This window comes from Orcinus orca, chromosome 15 (assembly GCF_937001465.1).
Source record: "Orcinus orca chromosome 15, mOrcOrc1.1, whole genome shotgun sequence".
Classification (NCBI taxonomy): domain Eukaryota; kingdom Metazoa; phylum Chordata; class Mammalia; order Artiodactyla; family Delphinidae; genus Orcinus; species Orcinus orca.
The window spans coordinates 2,472,644-2,495,745 of record NC_064573.1 but is presented as its reverse complement, the minus strand read 5'-3'; the positions used below and the strand labels follow the sequence as shown (position 1 = coordinate 2,495,745).

Sequence of the window (23,102 nt, the reverse complement as noted above, 5' to 3'; positions counted from 1 at the left end):
GTCTCGGGAGTGTTGAAGTAGCTCATGAGTGCCGTCAGCCGATAGTCTGTGTTCAGTCAGCAGCTGCCTCCTCCCAAACTAGAAAATAGGCCTAGTTTGTATTTAGTTCCCAAGCATGAGGTTCACATGTAGTGTTTACTTTTTCTTTTCTTTTCTCACAATATTTGCAGCTTAGGATGATTCCTCAACTTACTCTTGATCAGGGAGGATGTTGTAAAGAAGTTCTAAAACTGGAGAATAATTAGAGTCTAATAATTATGTCTTAAATTCTATTTTGGACTGAGTATTTTTTAAATAAAATTTTCAATGTATAAATCAAGCAAATATTCATTTCCTTTGGCAGTATGCGAATCAAATATGTAGATGTAGTGAATTACCTGGAATGATAATACAAATCATTTTTAAAATTTATAGTTTCAGTAAAAAACAGAAAATGTAGTATAGGGGTTTGGAAACCTGTGATCCACGCCACCTTTTACCCTCATCTGCGTGTGTAAGAGCGCTCTGTGTCAGGTTATACGTACTGTTTCTCAGGACTGTCTAGGGGTCAGTGTCCAGCCCCCTGAACACTGTCTCATTTTGCCTCTCCCATTTTCTAAATCTTGACCTTTGTGCTTTACTTTGGAGGGTTTTTTTCAACTTTATCTTATAATTCTTTCCTTGAATTTTTTTTTAAGCTAGTAAGGTTTTTAATTTCTGAGATCTTTCCTTGTGATCTGATTGTTTCTTTTTGAAGATACTCTTTTCTGGTTTGATGTACTTTCCTTTGAAATCTAATCAGCATTTTCTCTTAAAAGTTCTCTTCTAGTCATTGAATTGTCTCTCTTGTGCATCTCCCCACTCCTTCTTCTTTCAGATGTCTTATAGTTCTTGGTTGCCTGCATTTAAGAAGGGGAGCATCAGGAAACCTGCCTCTGAACTTTTTATGTGTGAACAGAGCTGGTTGAACTCCAGGGTTACTTATAATTGGCCAGGGAACCAGCTCTTAAAATTGGGGTCCCTGGTGGCAGAATGTAAACGATTTTTTGTTTAATCTAGGGAACTAAGGGCCACAAAAGGTGCCCTAGCTCTCCCCAAATAGTTTTTTCATTTTTATCTCTTTTAGAGGCAATCCCCCATTTTTTTGCCTGAAGGTAAGTGCCTAATTGCCATCTTTTCTATGGAGGAAGACGGGATTCATTGTCAGTGATAAGTATTTTAATTAATAGACTTTATTTTTTGGAGCAGTTTTAGGTTAATAGTAAAAGTGAGCGGAAAGTACAGAAAGCTCCTGTAGACTCCTCTCCAGCAACCCACATAAGTTATTACCCCCGTTATTACCCCTTGCATTGGTGAGGTGCATTTGTTACAGCTGATGGATGAGCACTAGTGTATTACTATTAACTAAAGTCCACAGTTTATGTTAAGGTTCACTCTCGGTGGAGCACGTTCCGTCGGTTCGGGCCAGTGTATAATGCCCTGTTATCCACCATTACAGCATCGCGCAGGGTAGTTCTCTGCCCCTACTGTCTTCTGTGTATGCGTTTCACATTCCTGGGTTTCTGAGGAATCAGATCAGCTCTCTCTTCACAAGTTCTTGGCTGTAGCTTTACAGAGCATTTATTCCTCCAATGCCCCTATTTTTTGAGAATTAAAAGAAAAATTTTAAACCACAGTGATCTCTTGCTTATTTTCTATATTTTGTAACTCTTTTACTCCTTCATTTTAACGGACTAAGAGGGAGATGAGGCTTGTGTGCTTCACCCCCATCTTGAAGCAATAGTCTCTACCGCCGCTTACAAGACTTGAATTGTAGTAGAAAAAATTCATTGAATATATTTTTTTAAGGGCCAATTTTGTGTCTAACTTAAAAATCAGTGAGGCATTTTATTTAAAATTTACGTTTGGATAGGTATAGCTGACTCACTTTGTTATAAAGCAGAAACTAACACACCATTGTAAAGCAATTATACTCCAAAAAAGATGTTAAAAAAAAATTCATGTTTGGGATACTAATTTTGGGATTTTAATGCTCATAAGGGAGATATGCCTGTTTATTTCCTTTTTAAAAAAAATTGGTGTACAAATTAATGTAATTGTTTATATTTTTAACGAAATGTTGCTGTGTTTCAGGCCACGCTGTTTCAGACCTTACCTCTTCAGCAGGCGGAAGCCCAGGTCACGTCTGCTCCGAGTCAGCAGAGTTCCCAGGCGGTGGCCGATGTCATCCAGCAGCTGCTGGAGCTGTCGGAGCCGGGGCCTGCGGGGTGCAGCCAGCCGCCTCAGGCCGGCCAGCAGCTGAGCATCACGGTGGGGGTCAGCCAGGACATCCTACAGGTGAGCCACACTTGCCTGCTCCTGTCTGTGTTTGTCAGGGGCTGGGCGTCAGCACTGACAACGCAATATACAGGTCTTGTCAAAGGAAAGGGGTCTTCATGCAAAATGTGTCGTCATTGAAAAACTGTATTGAAACAAAATATGCTTGTTTGAGTACTTATGGACAGTGCAGTATTTGAAATGATTTACCACTCGATAAATACAAAGTTTAAAACTATAATTTTTTCTCTGTAAGTGAATTTTCTTGAAAAGTATAGGCGTTTCAGAACTTCCTTGTATCTACCCTTGTTGACAGAGGGTAAGGAATATTTCCTCCTTTCCCACTGCGCTCCTTGGAGATAGCACTGCCTGTCTTGACAGTGTGAGCGTCCCTGCTCCTGTGGCGCTGGAGCGTGCGGAGGGCAGAGGGCTCTTCTGAGTCTTCCTCCCCGCCCAGCTCCATAGTCACCGCCTTCATTCCCAAGCAGAGACAGCCTTCTCTCTCCTGTCCCTCTGTTTACTTACTGACGTGAGCACTAACCTCTCCCCTCTACCTCTGTGGTGACAAGTTGGCCGGGGTGTGAAGAATCTCAGGTTGTCATGACGGCTGATGTCGTGAGGGTGACCCCGCTGTAGTTCCAACCAGGGATTCCTAAATGTGTTACAGACAGCTAGGGTTGTCTGAGAGAAAATTTCTAAAAGGCAAGTGAATTAATTTCAGTGCCCTTGAATTTAGAACTGTAAATGCTTGCCACACCAGACTTTGGGTGGAGATGAGATGTCAGATATCAGGAGGGATGTTTCGGCCTCCAAGGGCTGGGCGTTTCGCTCAGAGATGACTGCTTGGCGATGTAGCTCTTAACGCCCAGTGGGGTGGAGTCAGAGTTCCGTAGGTCAAGCTTGGTCGCGTCTTTGTAATTGACTTTGGCGGGCAGGTGTGGGCATCGTGCCTCCTAACCTCCTAGTTCTGTTCTGTCTCAGCAAGCCTTAGAAAACAGTGGGCTGTCTTCAATTCCAGTTGCAGCGCATCCCAGCGACCCCAGCCACGCCAAGGCCGCGGCCGCTCAGGGCCAGACTCCAGACGCTCCCAGCGTTTCAAGGGAGCCAGCTGACCCTACGGCCGCAGAGCGGGAAGAAGAACAGGAGAGCCCAGAGAAGTTGGATAAAAAAGAAAAAAAGATTATAAAGAAGAAATCTCCGTTTCTACCTGGTAATTGTAGTATGCTTTAAGGTTTAGACACTTTGGGTGGCCTATTGCTGGTTTTTAAGAAACACGCCCTCCTTTTTCCTTCTGAAGGTGGTATGTTTGTTGAAGTCTCTGATAGCGTCTACCTAATAGCATTTGTTTATCGTAAACTTCGTTAAACTTACCGAGGTCCCTGTGATTAGGGCCCCTCCTGACTTGTCCCGCCGCTGCTGTCAGGCCCCTCCTTCCCTCCAGCCCTTCCCGCCAGTCTCTGCCCCTTTGTCCCCCAGTGCCGCCGGCCCTTTCCTGCCGCACCTGCTCCGGCACCTGCTCCGTTTCTCGGCCCACAAGCCCTCTGCAGCCTGCCCCAGCGTGCATTTCTGTCTTCCCTCCCGGGTCACCTGGTTGCAAGCTTCTGTTATGGTAAACTTGGATTCCTGCTGTTCTCAACGTTCTCACGTCTTCGGAATGACGTGGGTTTCCCCAGGCTTTTCTGCATCATGAATGTCTTCTTCCTCCCCCTCCTCTCCTGTTCTCTGTGCAGACTCGGGTGGTCATTTGAGGCCAGATCATGGTGCCTCGTCGTAGGAGCACAGGTCTCCCCCTCTCAGTCCTGCAGACTAGAATGTTTAGGACCCCCGCGACCCCTCACGTCACTTGTGGACAGCTAGAACACATTCCCTTCGTTTCCGAACACCCCACGGTGCTCAGTATGGCTTATTGCATGGGAGCACGCATTAATGCATCTTTCTTGAAGAAAATAGATTACTGCCTTTTGGGAAAAGCGTTCCTTTGAGAACATTTTCTCAGTGAATATAACTACTCTGCCCCTCCCAGGTGTCTTGGGGGCAAGTGCTTTCTTTCTGGAGAGCATGGAGTAACCCTGTCATCTCTGTTAACACTTCAGAGAATGTATTTTCTCATTGTTAACGTGCGATTGTGAGATCCTCGTTTCTCAACCCACAAAACATTGTGGCCCTACTCTCCTTTTTCTTTGGGTCTGGCCCCGTCTCCCCAAGTGAAAAATAGGATGATGGAATCTAAGCAGTTTATTGTCTGTGTTTTCCTGGGATCTAGAGAGGCAAGAAGGAAATAAAGGGCCATTGCCACATATTTTTAATAATAGCTCTATGATAGCCTTGTAGGTTACACGTTTAGCTGTGCGTTCTTGAACGTCTCCTCTATGTGCCCCTGATAAACTGATGGAAACCCATAGGTCTTGCGAAACGTTTTGTACGAGTTAACTGCTAGTCGTCATGCTGAGCCTATGAACATGCTCTGATGTGGCTGCAGGCAACATACACGTCTTCAAGTGAAAGGCCAGACCTGGCTTCCTGAAAGTAACGAGGAAGGGAGGCTTCATCCTGGGCTGTCCCATATCTTTAGTTGTTAGAAACAGCTTTCTCTTTTGCACTGAGCATTATTAGGTGGAGATTTCAAAATGGAACTGCAGTTAACCTTATTGCACATTGTTTTAATGTGGAGTGTTGTGTTCATCGAGTGTAAAGATTATGCAGATTAATTTTTGAGATACTTGGATAAATGAAGTACTTAGAGCACTTAGCAAGCTTATGTAGTTCTAGTAAATTTTAGATTAAATGTGATCCTTACTACAGGTTGGAGCCAGCTTTTTTTGTTTTAACCATCTCTCTGATATTGTGATGAGAAAACTATCATGGGGACATGTTTCTATATAAAGATATTCCTCTTGATTAAAACTTTATAGGGACCAGTATACGTTTAATGTAATGACTGTTTCTGAAAATACCTCTTCAGGAGTAGTTGACACCATCTGATACCCTAAGAAGACCCTGAGCAAACTATTATTGTCTCGTAAGTTGTAACACTTTCTTAACAGCTTAAAATTAGCCTTAATTACATTTCCAATTGTACTCTGCCATCTATAGCTGTCACTATTTGATTTATTCAGTTTTGTGAGAGGGAATATTTTTAGTAGAATTTGCTTTGTTATTTTAAGAGGTATTTTGTGTATCGGTTAAACGTTGAACAAATGCTTTTATATTTATCATAAACCTTGTGGTGTATAAATCATTATGAAGCTTTTTTTTAATCTTTTTTTTTAACATCTTTATTGGGGTATAATTGCTTTACAATGGTGTGTTCGTTTCTGCTTTATAACAAAGTGAATCAGTTATACATATACATATGTTCCCATATCTCTTCCCTCTTGCGTCTCCCTCCCTCCCACCCTTCCTATCCCACTCCTCTAGGCGGTCACAAAGCACCGAGCTGATCTCCCTGTGCCATGCGGCTGCTTCCCACTGGCTATCTACCTTACGTTTGTTAGTGTATATATGTCCATGCCTCTCTCTCGCCCTGTCACAGCTCACCCTTCCCCCTCCCCATATCCTCAAGTCCATTCTCCAGTAGGTCTGTGTCTTTATTCCTGTCTTACCCCTAGGTTCTTCATGACATTTTTTTTTTCTTAAATTCCATATATATGTGTTAGCATACGGTACTTGTCTTTCTCTTTCTGACTTACTTCACTCTGTATGACAGACTCTAGGTCTACCCACCTCATTACAAATATCTCAATTTCGTTTCTTTTTATGGCTGAGTAATATTCCATTGTATATATGTGCCACATCTTCTTTATCCATTCATCTGATGATGGACACTTAGGTTGTTTCCATCTCCAGGCTATTGTAGATAGAGCTGCATTGAACATTTTGGTACATGACTCTTTTTGAATTTCGGTTTTCTCAGGGTATATGCCCAGTAGTGGGATTGCTGGGTCATATGGTAGTTCTATTTGTAGTTTTTTAAGGAACCTTCATACTGTTCTCCATAGTGGCTGAACCAATTCACATTCCCACCAGCAGTGCAGAAGTGTTCCCTTTTCTCCACACCCTCTCCAGCATTTATTGTTTCTAGACTTTTTTGATGATGGCCATTCTGACTGGTGTGAGATGATATCTCATTGTAGTTTTGATTTGCATTTCTCTAATGATTAATGATGTTGAGCATTCTTTCATGTGTTTGTTGGCAGGCTGTATATCTTCTTTGGAGAAATGTCTGTTTAGGTCTTCTGCCCATTCATGTGTTTGTTGGCAGTCTGTATATCTTCTTTGGAGAAATGTCTGTTTAGGTCTTCTGCCCATTTTTGGATTGGGTTGTTTGTTTTTTTTTGATATTGAGCTGCATGAGCTGCTTGTAAATTTTGGAAATTAATCCTTTGTCAGTTGCTTCATTTGCAAATATTTTCTCCCATTCTGAGGGTTGTCTTTTGATCTTGTTTATGGTTTCCTTTGCTGTGCAAAAGCTTTGAAGTTTCATTAGGTCCCGTTTGTTTATTTTTGTTTTTATTTCCATTTCTCTAGGAGGTGGGTCAAAAAGGATCTTGCTGTGATTTATGTCAGAGTGTTCTGCCTATGTTTTCCTCTAAGAGTTTGATAGTTTCTGGCCTTATATTTTGGTCTTTAATCCATTTTGAGCTTATTTTTGTGTATGGTGTTAGGGAGTGATCTAATCTCATACTTTTACATGTACCTGTCCAGTTTTCCCAGCACCACTTATTGAAGAGGCTGTCCTTTCTCCACTGTACATTTCTGCCTCCTTTGTCAAAGATAAGGTGACCATATGTGCGTGGGTTTATCTCTGGGCTTTCTATCCTGTTCCATTGATCTATCTTTCTGTTTTTGTGCCAGTACCATACCGTCTTGATAACTGTAGCTTTGTAGTATAGTCTGAAGTCAGGGAGCCTGATTTCCTCCAGCCCCGTTTTTCGTTCTCAAGATTGCTTTGGCTACTCGGGGTCTTTTGTGTTTCCATACAAATTGTGAAATTTTTTGTTCTAGTTCTGTGAAAAATGCCAGTGGTAGTTTGATAGGGATTGCATTGAATCTATAGATTGCTTTGGGTAGTAGAGTCATTTTCACAATGTTGATTCTTCCAATCCAAGAACATGGTATATCTCTCCATCTATTTGTATCATCTTTAATTTCTTACATCAGTGTCTTATAATTTTCTGCATACAGGTCTTTTGTCTCCTTACGTAGGTTTATTCCTAGGTATTTTATTCTTTTTTGTTGCAATGGTAAATGGGAGTGTTTTCTTGATTTCTCTTTCAGATTTTTCATCATTAGTATATAGGAATGCCAGAGATTTCTGTGCATTAATTTTGTATCCTGCTACTTTACCAGATCCATTGATTAGCTCTAGTAGTTTTCTGGTAGCATCTTTAGGATTCTCTATTTATAGTATCATGTCATCTGCAAACAGTGACAGCTTTACTTCTTCTTTTCCGATTTGGATTCCTTTTATTTCCTTTTCTTCTCTGATTGCTGTGGCTAAAACTTCCAAAACTATGTTGAATAAGAGTGGTGAGAGTGGGCAACCTTGTCTTGTTCCTGATCTTAGTGGAAATGCTTTCAGTTTTTCACCATTGAGGATAATGTTGGCTGTGGGCTTGTCATATATGGCCTTTATTATGTTGAGGAAAGTTCCCTCTGTGCCTACTTTCTGCAGGGTTTTTATCATAAATGGGTGTTGAATTTTGTCGAAAGCTTTCTCTGCATCTATTGAGATGATCATATGGTTTTTCTCCTTCAGTTTGTTAATATGGTTTATCACATTGATAGATTTGCATATATTGAAGAATCCTTGCATTCCTGGAATAAACCCCACTTGATCATGGTGTATGGTCCTTTTAATGTGCTGTTGGATTCTGTTTGCTAGTATTTTGTTGAGGATTTTTGCATCTGTGTTCATCAGTGATATTGGCCTGTAGTTTTCTTTCTTTGTGACATCCTTGTCTGGTTTTGGTATCAAGGTGATGGTGGCCTCGTAGAAGGAATTTGGGAGTGTTCCTCCCTCTGCTATATTTTGGAAGAGTTTGAGAAGGATGTGTGTTAGCTCTTCTCTAAATGTTTGATAGAATTCGCCTGCGAAGCCATCTGGTCCTGGGCTTTTGTTTGTTGGAAGATTTTTAATCACAGTTTCAATTTCAGTGCTTGTGATTGGTCTGTTCATATTTTCTATTTCTTCCTGATTCAGTCTTGGCAGGTTGTGCATTTCTAAGAATTTGTCCATTTCTTCCAGACTGTCCATTTTATTGGCATAGAGTTGCTTGTAGTAATCTCTCATGATCTTTTTTATTTCTGCAGTGTCAGTTGTTACTTCTCCTTTTTCATTTCTAATTCTGTTGATTTGAGTCTTCTCCCTTTTTTTCTTGATGAGTCTGGCTAATGGTTTATCTATTTTGTTTATCTTCTCAAAGAACCAGCTTTTAGTTTTATTGATCTTTGCTATTGTTTCCTTCATTTCTTTTTCATTTATTTCTGATCTGATTTTTGTGATTTCTTTCCTTCTGCTAACTTTGGGGTTTTTTTGTTCTTCTTTCTCTAATTGCTTGAGGTGCAAGGTTAGGTTGTTTATTCGAGATGTTTCCTGCTTCTTAAGGTGGGCTTGTATTGCTATAAACTTCCCTCTTAGAACTGCTTTTGCTGCATCCCATAGGTTTTGGGTCGTTGTGTCTCCATTGTCCTTTGTTTCTAGGTATTTTTTGATTTCCTCTTTGATTTCTTCAGTGATCACTTCGTTATTAAGTAGTGTATTGTTTAGCCTCCATGTGTTTGTATTTTTTACAGATCTTTTCCTATAATTGATATCAAGTCTCATGGCGTTGTGGTCGGAAAAGATACTTGATACAATTTCAGTTTTCTTAAATTTACCAAGGCTTGATTTGTGACCCAAGATATGATCTATCCTGGAGAATGTTCCATGAGCACTTGAGAAATCTGTTGTTTTTGGATGGAGTGTCCTATAAATATCAATTAAGTCCATCTTGTTTAATGTATCATTTAAAGCTTGTGTTTCCTTATTTATTTTCATTTTGGATGATCTCTCCATTGGTGAAAGTGGGGTGTTAAAGTCCCTTGCTATGATTGTGTTACTGTCGATTTCCCCTTTTATGGCTGTTAGTTTTTGCCTTATGTATTGAGGTGCTCCTATGTTGGGTGCATAAATATTTACAATTGTTATATCTTCTTCTTGGATCGATCCCTTGATCATTATGTAGTGTCCTTCTTTGTCTCTTCTAATAGTCTTTATCTTAAAGTCTATTTTGTCTGATATGAGAATTGCTACTCCAGCTTTCTTTTGGTTTCCATTTGCATGGAATATCTTTTTCCATCCCCTTACTTTCAGTCTGTATGTGTCTCTAGGTCTGAAGTGGGTCTCTTGTAGACAGCATATATATGGGTCTTGTTTTTGTATCCATTCAGCCAATCTGTGTCTTTTGGTGGGAGCATTTAGTCCATTTATATTTAAGGTAATTATCGATAAGTATGTTCCTATTCCCAATTTCTAAATTGTTTTGGGTTCATTATTATAGGTCTTTTCCTTCTCTTGTGTTTCTTGCCTAGAGAAGGTCCTTTAGCATTTGTTGTAAAGCTGGTTTGGTGGTGCTGAACTCTCTTAGCTTTTGCTTGTCTGTAAAGGTTTTAATTTCTCCATCAAATCTGAATGAGATCCTTGCTGGGTAGAGTAATTTTGGTTACAGGTTTTTCTCCTTCATCACTTTCAGTATGTCCTGCCACTCCCTTCTGGCTTGCAGAGTTTCTGCTGAGAGATCAGCTGTTAACCTTATGGGAATTCCCTTGTGTGTTATTTGTTGTTTTTCCCTTGCTGATTTTAATATGCTTTCTTTGTATTTAATTTTTGACAGTTTGATTAATATGTGTCTTGGCGTATTTCTCCTTGGATTTATCCTGTATGGGACTCTCTGTGCTTCCTGGACTTGATTAACTATTTCCTTTCCCATATTAGGAAAGTTTTCAACTATAATCTCTTCAAATAGTTTCTCAGTCCCTTTCTTTTTCTCTTCTTCTTCTGGGACCCCTATAATTCGAATGTTGGTGTGTTTAATGTTGTCCCAGAGATGTCTGAGACTGTCCTCAGTTCTTTTCATTCTTTTTTCTTTATTCTGCTCTGCAGTAGTTATTTCCACTATTTTATCTTCCAGGTCACTTATCCGTTCTTCTGCCTCAGTTATTCTGCTATTGATCCCATCTAGAGTATTTTTAATTTCATTTATTGTGTTGTTCATCATTGTTTGTTTCATGTTTAGTTCTTCTAGGTCCTTGTTAAATGTTTCTTGCATTTTGTCCATTCTATTTCCAAGATTTTGGATCATCTTTACTATCATTATTCTGAATTCTTTTTCAGGTAGACTGCCTATTTCCTCTTCATTTGTTAGGTCTGGTGGGTTTTTATCTTGCTCCTTCATCTGCTGTGTGTTCTTCTGTCTTCTCATTTTGTTTATCTTACTGTGTTTGGGGTCTCCTTTTTGCAGGCTGCAGGTTCGTAGTTCCCGTTGTTTTTGATGTCTGTCTCCAGTGGCTAAGGTTGGTTCAGTGGGTTGTGTAGGCTTCCTGGTGGAGGGGACTAGTGCCTGTGTTCTGGTGGGTGAGGCTGGATCTTGTCTCTCTAGTGGGCAGGTCCACGTCTGGTGGTGTGTTTTTGGGTGTCTGTGGACTTATTATGATTTTAGGCAGCCTCTCTGCCAATGGGTGGGGTTGTGTTCCTGTTTTGCTAGTTGTTTGGCATAGGTTGTCCAGCACTGTAGCTTGCTGGTCGTTGAGTGAAGCTGGGTGCTGGTGTTAAGATGGAGGTCTCTGTGAGATTTTCACCGTTTGATATTATGTGGAGCTGGGAGGTCTCTTGTTGACCGGTGTCCTGAAGTTGGCTCTCCCACCTCAGAGGCAGAGCCCTGACTCCTGGCTGGAGCACCAAGAGCCTTTCATCCACACGGCTCAGAATAAAAGGGAGAAAAAGTAGAGAGAATTAGTAGAAGTAGGAAGAAAGAAAGAAAGGAAGGAAGGAAGGAAGGAAGGAAGGAAGAAGGGAAGGAAGGAAGAAAGAAAGAAAGATAGAAGGAAAGCAGGCAAGAAGGCAAGAAGGAAAGAAAGGAGGGAGGGAGGGAAGGAGGAAGGAATGAAGGAAGGAGGGAAGGAAGGAAAAAAGACAGAAAGAAAGAAGATACAGTAAAATAAAGTATAATAAAGTTATTGAATTAAAAAATAATTATTTAGAAAAAAGGGACGGATAGAACATTAGGACAAATGGTGGAAGCAAAGCTATACAGACAAAATCTTACACAGAAGCATACTCATGCACCCTCACGAAAAGAGGTAAAGGGGAAAAAATCATAAATCTTGCTCTTAAAGTCCACCTCCTCAATTTGGGATGATTCATTGTCTAAAGGAGGGAGGGAGGGAAGGAAGGAAGGAAGGAAAAGTATAATAAAGTTAATAAAATTAAAATTAATTATTAAGAAAAAATTTTTTATAAAAAAAACAATGGACGGATAGAACCCTAGGACAAATGGTGGAAGCAAAGCTATACAGACAAAATCTCACAGAGAAGCATATACATACACACTCAGAAAAAGAGGAAAAGGGAAAAAAATCATAGATCTTGCTCTCAAAGTCCACCTCCTCAGTTTGGGATGACTCGTTGTCTATTCAGGTATTCCCCAAACGCAGGTGCATCAAGTTGATTGTGGAGCTTTAATCCGCTGCTCCTGAGGCTGCTGGGAGAGATTTCCCTTTCTCTTCTGTGTTCTCACAGCTCCTGGGGCTCAGCTTTGGATTTGGCCCCGCCTCTGCATGTAGGGCGCCGGAGGGCGTCTGTTCTTCGCTCAGACAGGGCGGGGTTAAAGGAGCCGCTGATTCGGGGGCTCTGGCTCACTCAGGCCCGGGGAGAGGGCGGGGCACGGCGTGCGGGGCGGGCCTGTGGCGGCAGAGGCCGGTGTGACGTTGCACCAGCGTGAGGCCCGCCGTGCGTTCTTCCAGGGGAGTTGTCCCTGGATCCCGGGACCCTGGCAGTGGCGGGCTGCACAGGCTCCCCGGAAGGGGGGTGTGGATAGTGACGTGTGCTTGCACACAGGCCCCTTGGTGGCGGCAGCAGCAGCCTTAGCGTCTCCCAACCGTCTCTGGGGTCCGCGCTTTTAGCTGCGTCTCGCGCCCATCTCTGGAGCTCCTTTAAGCAGCGATCTTAATCCCCTCTCCTCGCGCACCAGGAAACAAAGAGGGAAGAAAAAGTCTCTTGCCTCTTCGGCAGGTCCAGACTTTTCCCGGACTCCTCCCACTAACCCCCTGCAGGCTGTGTTCAAGCCGCCAACCCCAGTCCTCTCCCTGCGCTCCGACCGACTGACCGATCGAGCCTCCGCTCGCAGCCCCGCCCTCCCCAGCGGGTGAGCAGAGAAGCCTCTCGGGCTGGTAAGTGCTGGTCGGCACCGACCCTCTGTGCGGGAATCTCCCCTCTGTGCGGGAATCTCCCCGCTTTGCCCTCCGCACCCCTGTTGCTGTGCTCTCCGCCGCGGTGCTGAAACTCCCCCCTCCGCCTCCCGCAGTCTCCGCCCGCGAAGGGGCTTCCTAGTGTGTGGAAATGGCTCCCTCCCACTGGTGCACGTGCCGTCCCTATTCTTTTGTCTCTGTTTTTTCTTTTTTTTCTTTTGCCCTACCCAGGTACGTGGGGAGTTTCTTGCCTTTTGGGAGGTCTGAGGTCTTCTGCCAGCATTCAGTAGGTGTTCTGTAGGAGTTGCTCCACGTGTAGATGTATTTCTGGTGTATCTGTGGGGAGGAAGGTGATCGTCGCATCTTACTCTTCCGCCATCTTCCCAGCACCCCCCATTATGAAGCTTTAATAAAGTCAGTTAACCTTTAAAATGTCAGCTTCCTCATCTGTAACAGGGGTAGATAAAAGGGATAGAATAAATGGAAGAGAACTGAATAGCGCCTGACACATACCAAGTGCGTAATGAATACATACGTTTTTAAGTTATTTTAAAAGCAGGTGAAACTTGCTCGTGCCCCACAATTCAAAAGGTACACGATGGGGTACAGCGGAAAGCAGGGTGTCCCCTGCCTGCTCATCTTGGTCCTCCATGCGCCCCTCCCTCAGGCAGCTGCCGTCACTGGGGTCTTGTGTGTCTTTTAAACAAGCTTAGGCATATTATTATATATTATTGTTTTTTAGCAGGATGTATGGCATACTGCATGTATTATTTTGTGGTTCACTTTTTCCCACCTGATAGCTTGTTTTACAAGATGCCTGAATAGTATTCCGTTTTATGGGTAAATAATATTTAGGTATTTGCCAGTACCAGTAATGCTGTCATGGATATGTGTATATCTGTAGGGTACATTTCTGGAAGTGTCAGAGCTTTCAGAGGGTAAATTCTGTAAAGATTGTTTTAAAGTACTGATTTTGAACTAATTGCAGGCTTACTAGAAATATTGCAGGAACAGTAAATACGGAGAATTGCCTTTTGCCTTCATCTAGATCCTCCAAGTGCTGAATGCTCTGCTGCATTCGTTTTCTCTTTACCTAGTAGTATTTTGTGAGCTGTATCTGTGGCATGTATTCTTTTCTAATTTGTTTGGCTTTTGAGTTAAAAGGGAGAGGTATTTTCTTTTTATATAGCAAAAGGGGGAGAAATGTTTTTATGTAGCCAAATTTGTCAGTGTTTTATGACTTTTGGACTCGTGTAATACTTAGAATTCAACACTGACATTATGGAAAAAGTGCCTCTTTTATCTAACACTTATACTTTCATTTTTTTATACATCATTACAAAATGATCACCATGATATGTCCAGTTACTATCTGTTTACTCTCATATTTTAAACCAAATCTTTGACTCAGTTTTATTTTTTGTTTCCAGATGGGCATCCAGCTGCCTAGACACCATTTATTGAATAAGTCACATTTTTCCTGCTGGAAAGCAATGCTGCCTTTATCATGTATTACACTCTCAAACCTGTATGGGTCTTTTCTGGACTTTATTCCAGTAATCTGTCTTTTTATTCATGTGTTGTGATACCAAATGGTTTTAGCTTTATCGTGTGTTTTATAACTAGGATACCTAGTCCTCTCTCACTACACTTTTCTTTAAAGTGTATTTTTTACTGTTTTCACATATTTATATTTTCATATGTACTTTAAAAGCGACTGCTAAACTTCCAAAACTAGTTCTAAAAGAATCCCTATTGGTATTTGTATATAAGTGATTTAATCAGAGAGAATTGATGCCATTATAAATTTTTGTCTTTATACCAAAGAATAGGGTTAATAGGGGATTATATGAAATCATGTGTGTGAAACTTTTGAAAATTGTAAAGCACTATAGAACTTAAAGAATCTTTCATTCAATAAAAAGAATAACTTAAGAAAAAAGAATAGGGTATGTATGCATTTCCATTTACTCAGATTTTTTTTTATCCATATTTTAGTAGTATTTTAAAATCTTCTGGATTTTGTTGGTAGGTATGAAGGATGTTGATTTTCACGTATTAAAATGTGGGCCTCTTTCTGAGTTTTAGTTTTTTAGGTGTATAATCATATAATTTGTAAACAATGATTTTACCTTTTCCTTTATAGTTATTACTGTGCATTTCTTTATCTTATCTAGTCATGTTGGCTGGTATCTCTCAAACATGATAAATTAATGACAGTGTGATAGTGGACTCTTTCCTCACCTTAATAGGATTGCTTTTAGTATTTTCCTGTCAAGTCAAATGTTGTATTGATATGTTTTATTCACCTCCTCCTGTTTTTAGGCAGTTTTTTAAAACTTAAAACTAGACGTTGAATTTTAGTAAATACCTTTTCGTCTTGAAGATGATTATGCATGTTTTTTCTTTCAAAATTTATTAATGTGTTTGAAGAGAAAAGCTATTGCCCAGCACCAAGAAAGATTGCCACGTGGGAATGCAGAACTGGTTTTCCAGATCACTCAGTTTGTCAAAGGGTCAGAAATCTGGATTCAGTTTTCTTTTTCTAACACTGCCTGGGCCAAACAAAACGTATACAGGCCAGATTTGGAGACAGCTTCAGGTTTGAAGCTTCAGCTGCCAGTTTGTATCTCTCTTCCAGTTCATTCCCAGAAATAATTAGAACCTGGTGACAGTTTTATGTCATCTTATGTAATTAAAGACATATTTTCATTTTTGTTTGGGAAAAAAATCTGATTTGGGGAGATGATTTCCAGATTTTAACTGACAGATATTATGGTTCTGTCTTATCTCTTTGTACGTTGTTTTTCTGATTTGTCATGATAAGACCTTTAGGTAATTATTGCACTTCTTCTAATACCTATTAGTTTTAAGCAATCTTAAGTTTTAGACTTCCTTAGTATAAGCAGTATCACCTAAAATAAATATCTTTCTCTCACTTTAAAAACCATTTCCTTTGTTTTCTACTCTTTACCCCCCACCCGCCGTGGTGTGTGTATGTTCCTCTCTTTGTTCTTGTTTTTAGAAAAATATTACTTTTCATTCTTTTACCTAACCTCTTTCTCTATGTTAATTAGTCCCATAAAAAGTGTTATATTCAGGAAAATACATTTTCTCTCCTTACAGATTCACTAACACGTAAGGAAAATTCCTTGTATTGACTGATAACAAAGAGAAGGAAACAAAGAGCTTTCCTTTTCCCTAATAAAACTATGTCTGTAAAGACACAGTTAAATAAAGAGTGAAAATTTTCTGATGAATTTCATCAGCAGGGCCCAAATCTCTTTGATTTCAAGTGTATTCCTTACCTTATTGTAGGTGTCTGTTTAATTTCTGGCGAATACATCTAATTGAAATTTAAAAAGCTGATTCTGCCAAATTAGAAATTTGCCAATTTAGGTATTATTTTACTAATTATATTTCCATAAATTCCACTTGTGATTTTTCTTCTGAGAGGAATAGCTTCAAACCTGGATCAAGGTTGAATAACAGTATGGGGTTGGCCAAAATGTTTGTTTGGTATTTTCCGTAAGATGGGTCTAGTAGCACTTAGTTGTCTTTAACTCATTCGAAGCAATTTTGTTAGATTGTATGTGACAGCTGTCCTATCAGCGTGCATTTAAAAAAAGACTTAACTGGTGAATTTTTGTGTAGCCATTTTAATATTGAAGAGAAGAAAAAAAGCAACATTTTCAGCATATTACGCTTTATTATTTCAAGAAAGGTAAAAACGCAACCGAAACACAAGAAAGGATGTGTGCAGTGTATGGAGAAGGTGCTGTGGCTGATCGAACGTGTCAAAAGTGGTCTGTGAAGGTTCGTGGTCTGTGAAGGTTCGTGCTGGAGATTTCTCGCTGGACGATGCGCCGTGGTCGGGTAGACTACTTGAAGTTGATAGTGATCAAATCGAGACATTAATTGAGAGCAGTCAACGCTATGCCATGCGGGAGACGGCCGACACACTCCAGGTATCCAGATCAGGCGCTGAAAATCATCTGCACCAGCTTGGCTGTGTTCATCGCTTTGATGTTTGGGTTCTACATGAGTGAAGCGAAAAAAACCTTGACCGCATTTCCACATGCGATTCTCTACTTAAACGTAATGAAGAGAAAACCTTCCGTTTTTAAAATAAACTGTGACGGGCGATGACAAGTGGATACTGTACAATAATGTGGAACGGAAGAGATCACGGGGCAAGTGAAATGAACCACCACCAACCACACCAAAGGCCGGTCTTCATCCAAGGAAGGTGATGTGTATATGGTGGGATTGGAAGGGAGGCCTCTATCATGAGCTCCTTCTGGAAAACCAAACAGTTCCAACAAGTACTCTCCCATTTAGACCAACTGAAAGCAGCACTCGATGAAAAGCGTCCAGGACTAGTCAACAGAGAACGCATAGTCTTCCATCAGGATAACACAAGACCGCATGTTCATTTGATGACCAGGCAAAAACTGTCACAGCTTGGCTGGGAAGTTCTGATTCATCCGCCATATTCACCAGACATTGCACCTTCAGGTTTCCGTTTATTTTGGTCTTTACAAAATTCTCTTAATGGAAAACAGTTTAATTCCCTGGAAGATTGTAAAAGGCACCTGCAACAGTTCTTTGCTCAAAAAGATAAGAAGTTTTGGGAAGATGGAATTATGAAATGGCAGAAGGTAGTGGAACAAAAGGGTGAATACATTGTTCAGTAAAGTTCTCGGTGAAAATGAAAAATGCATCTTTTATTTTTACTTAAAAACCAAAGGCACTTTTTGGCCAAATGCAATATTTAGCGTTGCAAAAGAATCTTCTATATTTGATCATAAATCATGAACTCATTCATGATCAAATATGTTATTTCTTTATTTTAACTATTTATCAGTTCCTTTCTGTAGCATAAGAATTTACCATTTCCTCATTTTTATTTGCATTTTTTATTAGTGATAACAGATCAGCTCAGACGATACTTATTGTAAGTTCATTCCTTCTTTTCATGTTCTTTGAGTTAATTTTGGAGTCATTTGATCACACCTGCTGTTACTTACACTTATAGCAGACTAAGTCTGCCCTGCTGATTCTTGATTTATATCATAGTACCTGTCTAGTTAGCGTTCTTATCTCTCTTAGGCTATGATTTGTGTTCATATGGGACTGTTAGGATTTTCTGCAAGATTCAATCATAGTCATCAGTCATTTCAGTTATTATGGAAATTTCAGCTTTTTCCACAGTTGATCATATATCCTCTGCTGTGGCAAAAGGTCTATAGCTTTTTATACGTATGATGTGCTGTCTAAATCTAAGCCTAGAAGGACATTAATAATTGGTGAAATGCGGTTTCGAGGCCAAGCTGGACCCTTCTCATTGTAATCTTCCTCCAGGGTCGATCCGCGAGGAGAACGGTGTGCGATGGCACGTGTGTCCCTACTGCACCAAGGAGTTCCGCAAGCCCAGCGACCTGGTGCGCCACATCCGCATCCACACCCATGAGAAGCCCTTCAAGTGCCCGCAGTGCTTCCGGGCTTTCGCCGTGAAGAGCACGCTGACAGCCCACGTCAAAACGCACTCGGGCGTCAAGGCGTTCAAGTGCCAGTGCTGCATGAAGAGCTTCTCCACCTCGGGGAGCCTCAAGGTGCACGTTCGCCTGCACACAGGTACGGGCCTGCCGCCGCAGGTGGTTCCCGGCGGGGTCTGCGCTGGTGGCTGGGCGTGTGGAGCGCCCGTTGCTCTTTATTTCAGCGAGTGTGACCGTGACCTTCTGCGGGCTGGGCACACGGCACACGCTGTTGAACAAAGTCCACGTGACCTTGGTCCTCATGGAGCCGATGGCCCGAAGAGGGAGCGTTAAACTGTACCACTTACGAGTGAGGGCAGGAGTGCAGGGAGTGAGGAGGGGAGACCGCTGTGGGTGACGGGATTCAGATGCAGCCCAGGAGGGCCTTCCCGAGGAGGAGGCCGGCATCGCCCCCGTGGGGCCTCTGGGTTTTAGCTGGCGCCCTTCAGGCTGGGACCTTAATATCAATACCCACTCTGCCTGTCGGATATTTTGTCATCAGTATTAGGGCACGAGAACTTCCATGTTCAGGCTCCAGTTCTGTTCATAGCAGTTTTATTGAGATATAATTCACAAATCATAAAAATTCACTCTTTTAAAGTGTGCATTTCAGAATTGTGCAACCCATGCCACTATCTAATTTTCTAACATTTTTATGACCCCCAAAAGAAACGCTGTACGCATTAGCAGTAACTTCTCCTAACCCTTTGAGGTTCCTGGGCTGAGCTGAGCATGTGGATGGGTATTTGAAAAAGCTGAAATGAGACTGTTTTGATATATGCCTTTCTTTGGAATCTGCATTTTCATTTGCCAATAAAATTGTAAGAAAAGGAAGTTTCCTTCAGAAAAGGGAAGTCATAGCAGAGGATTGTTAAAAGGATGTTATCACTGTCATCAGCAGCAGCAGTGACATTGTTATTTACAAACAGCCACCATTTACTGCTCGTTTACCCAATGCCGGGCACTGCTAAGTGCTCTTCAAACACAAGTGTGTAGAATCCCAGCAGCAAACCTGGGGCCCCGTTGTTATTCCAGTTACAGAGAGGATGATTTGAGAGAGGAGAGCAGCCTTACTCACGTTAGTGTCTTAAGGACTACTAGTTGTTTGAACATCCATTTTACAATTTTAGGCTTTCTCCTGAAAATAGTAAATGCCCTTTTTTTTTTTTTTTTTTTACTTAAAATGCTCTTATTACATGCCTTAACATCTGTAACGTGCACTGTATGCAAACGAGAATAACTGTTAATTTATAATGTCCATGAAATTATAAACATATGGCATGAAACAACAAATTGAGAATTCAAATCAGTATTAAAATACTAGAATTTTATGTTGGCGTTAACTGAGATGTATCTCTTTGGAATAATTCTACAGTCTATTTTATTTTTTATCAGGAGTCAGACCTTTTGCTTGTCCTCACTGTGACAAGAAATTTCGAACCTCAGGCCACAGGAAGACTCACATTGCTTCTCACTTTAAACACACGGAGTTAAGAAAGATGAGGCACCAGCGTAAACCTGCAAAAGTTCGTGTTGGCAAGGCGAACGTTCCGGTCCCCGATATTCCTTTGCAGGAGCCGATCCTCATAACAGACGTAGGTAAGATTGTCCTCCCTTGGTACTTTGCAAAGGGTGTATGAACATTATGGTCTGCGTAGTTAGATAGTTGTATGTGTGGTGCCGGTGGAGTTGTTGTTAGGGATTGTTTTGCTTTATGGGCCAGCAAGTTTCACAATTAAATTAAGATCCTAGTTCTGGCTCAACTGCTGCTCAGATTATGTACTCGGTAAGAGGGAAGTGCTGTGTAAGTGAAGATGTTCATATGTGAGTCCTCACCAAGGAAGACTGTACCTCAGTGGACCTGTGGGGTGGATGGGTGTCCTGAGTGGGGCACACAGTATGCTGTGTCATTTACATCTTAGAAGCCCCGCAGGCTGTGTAACAGATCATTATCTGGGCTGCTTTAACCTTTGGATTAAAAGGTAAATCTGCCAGCTTTTAAGTTCTTTTTAGGCTTGGTGTTGTTATGATCAAGGTAAATTATGATTTTGTTAGCTAACTAAAAAGAAAACACTGTTCATGAGAATCTTCAGAGAAATGATTTTTGTAGATCCTAAAACAAGATTAAAGGAAACTCATTAAGTTTTTTGCAAGAATTTACATGTTTATGCAGTTCTCCTGTATTTCATCGTCTTAGGTGAGATAATCTAGTCTGTGAACAAAATTAATATCAAGGAAAACATAATTTAATATAAATAAAGCTTAAATGGTAAAAAAAAGAGAGATACTGTAGACTAATGTCAGCTATAGTCCACTAATAAGGTGATCTATAGTCACGAGCCTTTATGTATCTAGGAGCATAGCATCAAAATATATAAACCAAAAACAGAAGAAAGGAGAGATATTCAAATTCTGAACCAGAGTGAGAGACCCTCAATTAGATTGGTGTAAACACAGTGAGACTGAGGAGGATTTGAAGCGCACATATCAAAAGGGTGATTGAATGGCTTTAAAGCCTTCTACTCCAAAGTACACACTCTTTTAAATATGCATGAAATAGAAGTTGATCACATTCTAGGGTATAGAGAAGTTTCAGGTTTTCAGAAATAGGTACTGTGAAGGCTACAGTCTTTGATTACAGTTCACTGAAAACATAAATTAATAGAAAGTAGCTATCTAAAGTTTCATTCTATGGAAAAGTAAGACTCAAAACTGCAATTACATCCTAGAAATGGGAACGTTTTTATAAACAGTGGGATGGACCAAAGCTATTATCAGAAAAGACTGATAACAGCTTTTAAGAAGTATTTCTTACTAAAAAATAAGAACAAAAATAAATAAAATATATAACTCAAAAAAGTAGAAAAGTAAAAAAGCAAGTAGCAAAAAGTAATTAATAAGTACAATAATTTAAGATAGAAGACAAAATTCTAGTGAACATAATTTTACAATTTTTAAAAAGTTAACAGTAGAATAGATAGCTTGACACGTCTCTAGTAAACTAAAGACCAAGAAAATATCTGTAATATTAGGAATGAGAGTCAAGCTGTAAGCACAGATACAGATGAGATAAAAATTGTTTGCAGATACTCTACAACATTTTGCTAATACACTTGAAAATTTAGATGAAGTGGATTTTTTCTAGAATAACGTGCTTATCAGAACTGACTCTAGAAGAAATGGAAAACCCCCAAGAGACGACAAGTTTAAGAGCATACTCCCCAAATACCAGCCTGCAATGATTTTACGTATGATTTCTGCTAAGCTTCCTAGGAACTGTAATTCTTAGGGTGTTTAATTGTTTAGACACTGATCGGAACTCCCATGGTAGGTTAGAACACTCTGATGTCCTTGTGCAGTTGTGGCAGCTCACAAAACAAAACAACAGACCAATTTCACTTAATGTGTATTTAACTTCACTGTAGTCTCTAGGTTCTCAGTGATTTGTGTTATTCTTGAAATGCAAAAAAATCTCTAAAAGTTAGGACAGACTAAAAACTTACTCAGCAGCGCTAGAATTATCCTTCATGCTTGAGGGTAACCCTCAAATTACCAGTTTTTTCAGGTTGCCATGACTCAGGTTACACACCTGTGGGTTTCTTGCCGTTAAGTTTACAAATCCTTAGTTGAGTTGAACTGGAGCCCTGATTCTCCAGACTTTCCGAGGTTAAAATGGAGAACATTGTGCTTTTAGCTTCACAGACACCTGTATCTTAGACGAAATTAGTGGAAGCAGAATTCTCCTTTGTTCTAGGCTGAGTGGGACACATGGGGGAAGTGATTCATAGAGCTGGCTTCACATTGTAAAATATTTAAATACTTATTTTACACTTCGTCATTATTTGTATTTGTGTCTGTCTCTTCTCTCAGAATCTGAGCTCCTTGGGGCATATGTAGAAAAAGTGTGACTGTAATTATGTTTGGGGGACAGATCTTGATAAAAACATGCCAGAGAGGGTTTAGCATAGATTAGTTACAGTTATTTGACTTAACTGGGAGATGAGATGTTCCAGTCCAGTCTAGTTACTTGAAGCTCAATACCTTTTACACTAATTACTGTCGCTTAGGAAAGTATTAGAATGCATAAAAAAATACTCCAGCAAGTAACTTAATCTTTGCATATTAAGGGAGCATTGTTGGATAGAACAGTTCCATATAGTTGTGTAATTCTAAAAACTTCCAGAGCTGCGTGGGAACTTAAAAATAGTCTTTCCCAAACTTGCCTACATTCCTCACTCTTCATTTTCACAGATGTAAAATGTGGGCCCTAGAGAGGGTTCTAACATTGCTTTTAGGTTCTACAACTAGAGCTCATGGTAGAACTAGAACCTGGGTCTTCAGACTTCTGGATCAGGGTGTGGTCAGTAAAGCTCCCTTCCTCCCACACCCGTCAGCCTTGCGCCCCCGGCGCAGGAGTGTGGAGGAGCCGCCAGGGGCCCAGATGGCCACTGGATCTTGGCATCGAGCACCACTAGTCTTTACTGAACACAGATACCGTGTAGTTCATTGCACTTGGGGCTGTTTTCACTAGACATGCGGTGTACTGTACTCTAAATGCTTTCTCTTCTAAATTCAAGAACTAAGTTTAAATAAAACAGTGTGCAGACTGGGGAAGTATTGGAGTCAGGGTGATCGTAATATTTTGATCTGTAGCTGCTTCTGGATTTTCAAATCATATGTGTATACGACATACCTATTTTTTTTTAAAGAAATCACTGTGTTTTCTATATATGACTGTGCGTATGTGTGAGTTTGTGTAATGGTGTATGCTCCCACCATTTTTGTGGAGCATAGATGTTTGAAAAATATTTTCTTCGAAGTGAG

The 23,102-nt window shown here is 40.6% G+C and overlaps 1 protein-coding gene and 1 long non-coding RNA gene across 14 annotated transcripts in view; one reads left to right on the top strand and one right to left on the bottom strand.

Moving 5' to 3' along the window:
• The window catches only part of LOC125961198 (uncharacterized), a 64,087-nt gene extending 57,183 nt beyond the window's left edge, over positions 1 to 6,904 (bottom strand). The window contains exon 1 of the long non-coding RNA XR_007471571.1: positions 5,985 to 6,904. This is a non-coding gene — a long non-coding RNA (uncharacterized LOC125961198). The remainder of the gene's footprint in view (positions 1 to 5,984) is intronic.
• Positions 1 to 23,102, top strand: part of ZNF236 (zinc finger protein 236) — a 102,293-nt gene that overhangs the window by 31,820 nt on the left and 47,371 nt on the right. For all 13 annotated transcript variants that reach the window (XM_049697653.1, XM_033406117.2, XM_049697654.1 and 10 more), the window contains 4 exons: positions 2,113 to 2,316; positions 3,277 to 3,505; positions 18,106 to 18,378; positions 19,674 to 19,877. In XM_049697653.1, the coding sequence (XP_049553610.1) occupies positions 2,113 to 2,316; positions 3,277 to 3,505; positions 18,106 to 18,378; positions 19,674 to 19,877 (910 nt within the window). The remainder of the gene's footprint in view (positions 1 to 2,112; positions 2,317 to 3,276; positions 3,506 to 18,105; positions 18,379 to 19,673; positions 19,878 to 23,102) is intronic.